Genomic DNA, 1,889 nt, shown 5'->3' on the forward strand with positions numbered 1-1,889 from the left:
AAATGGCAACCACCTTTACCTGATTCTCTCTCCTCCCCGTAGTCGTAGTCTCTCATGCTCGCACCTGCCATTCGCTCCTCACGTACTCCCCTCTCTCTCCTGCTCGTGTCCTTCTCTCTCTCTCTCTTCCCTGTACTCGCCTCTCTCTCTCCTCACCGTACTCGCCTGTCTCTCCTCCTGTTCCCGTCTCTCTCCTCTCCGTACTTGCCTCTCTTTTCTTCTTCCCGTAACCGCCTCTCTCTCCTCCTCGTAATACCATCTCTCTCCTCCCCGTACCCGTCACTCTCTTCTCCCAGTACTCACCTCTCTCTTCTTCCCGTACACATTTCCCTCTTCTCCTCGTACTAGCCTCTCTCTTCTCCCTGTACTCGCCCCTCTGTCGCTCCCCTCGCCTCGCCGTACTCGCCTGACTCTCTCATGTCCGTACTCGCCTCTCTCCTCCCCGTACTCGCTTCTCTCTCCTCCCCGTACTCGTCTCTCTCTCCTCCCCGTACTCGTCTCTCTCTCCTCCCCGTACTCGCTTCTCCCTCCTCGCCATTATCGCTTCACTCTCCTCCCCGCACTTGCCTCTCTCTCCTCCCCGTACTCGTCTCTCTCTCCTCCCCGTACTCGCTTCTCCCTCCTCGCCATTATCGCTTCACTCTCCTCCCCGCACTTGCCTCTCTCTCCTCCCCGTACTCGTCTCTCTCTCTTCCCCGCACTCGTTTCTCTCTTCCCTCTACTTGTCTCTCTCTCCTCTCCCAACACGCCTCTCTCTCCTCCCCGTACTCGTCTCTCTCTCCTCCCCGTACTCGCTTCTCCCTCCTCGCCATTATCGCTTCACTCTCCTCCCCGCACTTGCCTCTCTCTCCTCCCCATACTCGTCTCTCTCTCTTCCCCGCACTCGTTTCTCTCTTCCCTGTACTTGTCTCTCTCTCCTCTCCCAACGCGCCTCTCTCTCCTCCTCGCACTCGTCTCTCTCTCCTCACCGCACCCATCTCTCCTCCTCGTATTCGCCTCTCTCTTCTCTCCGTAAACGCCTCTATCTCCTCCCCGTACTCGCTTCTGTCTTCTCGTCGTACTCGCCTCTGTCTCCTCGTAATCGCCTCTCTGCTCCCGGTACTCGCCTCTCTCTTCTCCTCGTACTCGCCTTTCTCTTCTCCCCGTACTGTCCTCTCTCTCCTCCACATAATCTCCTCTCTCTTCCCCGTATCCACCTCTCTCTCCTCCCGCCTCTCTCGCCTCACGATATACATGTACGTCTCTCCCTCCACCCGTACTCGTATCTCGTTCCTCCCCGTTACCGCCCCTCACTCCTCGCCGAACTCGTCTCTCTCTGCTACCGTAACCGCGTCTATCTCCTCCCCGTACTCGCCTCTCTCTCCTTCGTGCGCCTTTTGTGTGTGAACTGATGTAGTGTTAATGTTCTATCTCTCTCCCACAATAAATGGAATACGATTGGTAAAAAATACCGAAAGTATCGCACAGGTGTGTATGTACATCCTTCACAAATACCTGTGTACAACCAATACCTTTATACAACCAATACCTGTGTACAACCAACACCAGCATACAACAAATACTTCTGTAAACCCATCACCTGTGTACAACCAATACCTGTATACAATTAATACCTGTGTACAACCAATACCTTTATACAACCAATACCTGTGTACAACCAACACCTGCATACAACAAATGCCTCTGTAAAACCATCACCTGTGTACAACCAATACCTGTATACAACCAATACCTGTATACAACCAATACCTGCATACAACAGACACCTGTGTACAACCAACACCTGTATACAACCAACACCTCCATACAACAGACACCTGTATACAACCAATACCTGTATACAACCAACTTCTGCATACAACAGACACCTGTGTACAACCAATTCCCGT

At 52.9% G+C, this 1,889-nt stretch overlaps 1 protein-coding gene across 1 annotated transcript; it reads right to left on the reverse strand.

Moving 5' to 3' along the window:
• Positions 1-629: 629 nt before the first annotated feature.
• On the reverse strand, positions 630-1,235 carry LOC125378163 (trichohyalin-like). Its single transcript, XM_048393106.1, has one exon. It carries the CDS (start codon positions 1,233-1,235, stop codon positions 630-632), a length of 606 nt encoding a protein of 201 aa, XP_048249063.1.
• Positions 1,236-1,889: the final 654 nt, after the last annotated feature.

This window comes from Haliotis rufescens, unplaced genomic scaffold (genome assembly GCF_023055435.1).
Source record: "Haliotis rufescens isolate VD_foot unplaced genomic scaffold, xgHalRufe1.0.p SCAF_114, whole genome shotgun sequence".
Taxonomy (NCBI): domain Eukaryota; kingdom Metazoa; phylum Mollusca; class Gastropoda; order Lepetellida; family Haliotidae; genus Haliotis; species Haliotis rufescens.

What these genes read in the sequence shown, in the direction of transcription:
- LOC125378163 (XM_048393106.1), bottom strand. Translation starts at nt 1,235, where the DNA reads ATGTATATCGTGAGGCGAGAGAGGCGGGAGGAGAGAGAGGTGGATACG.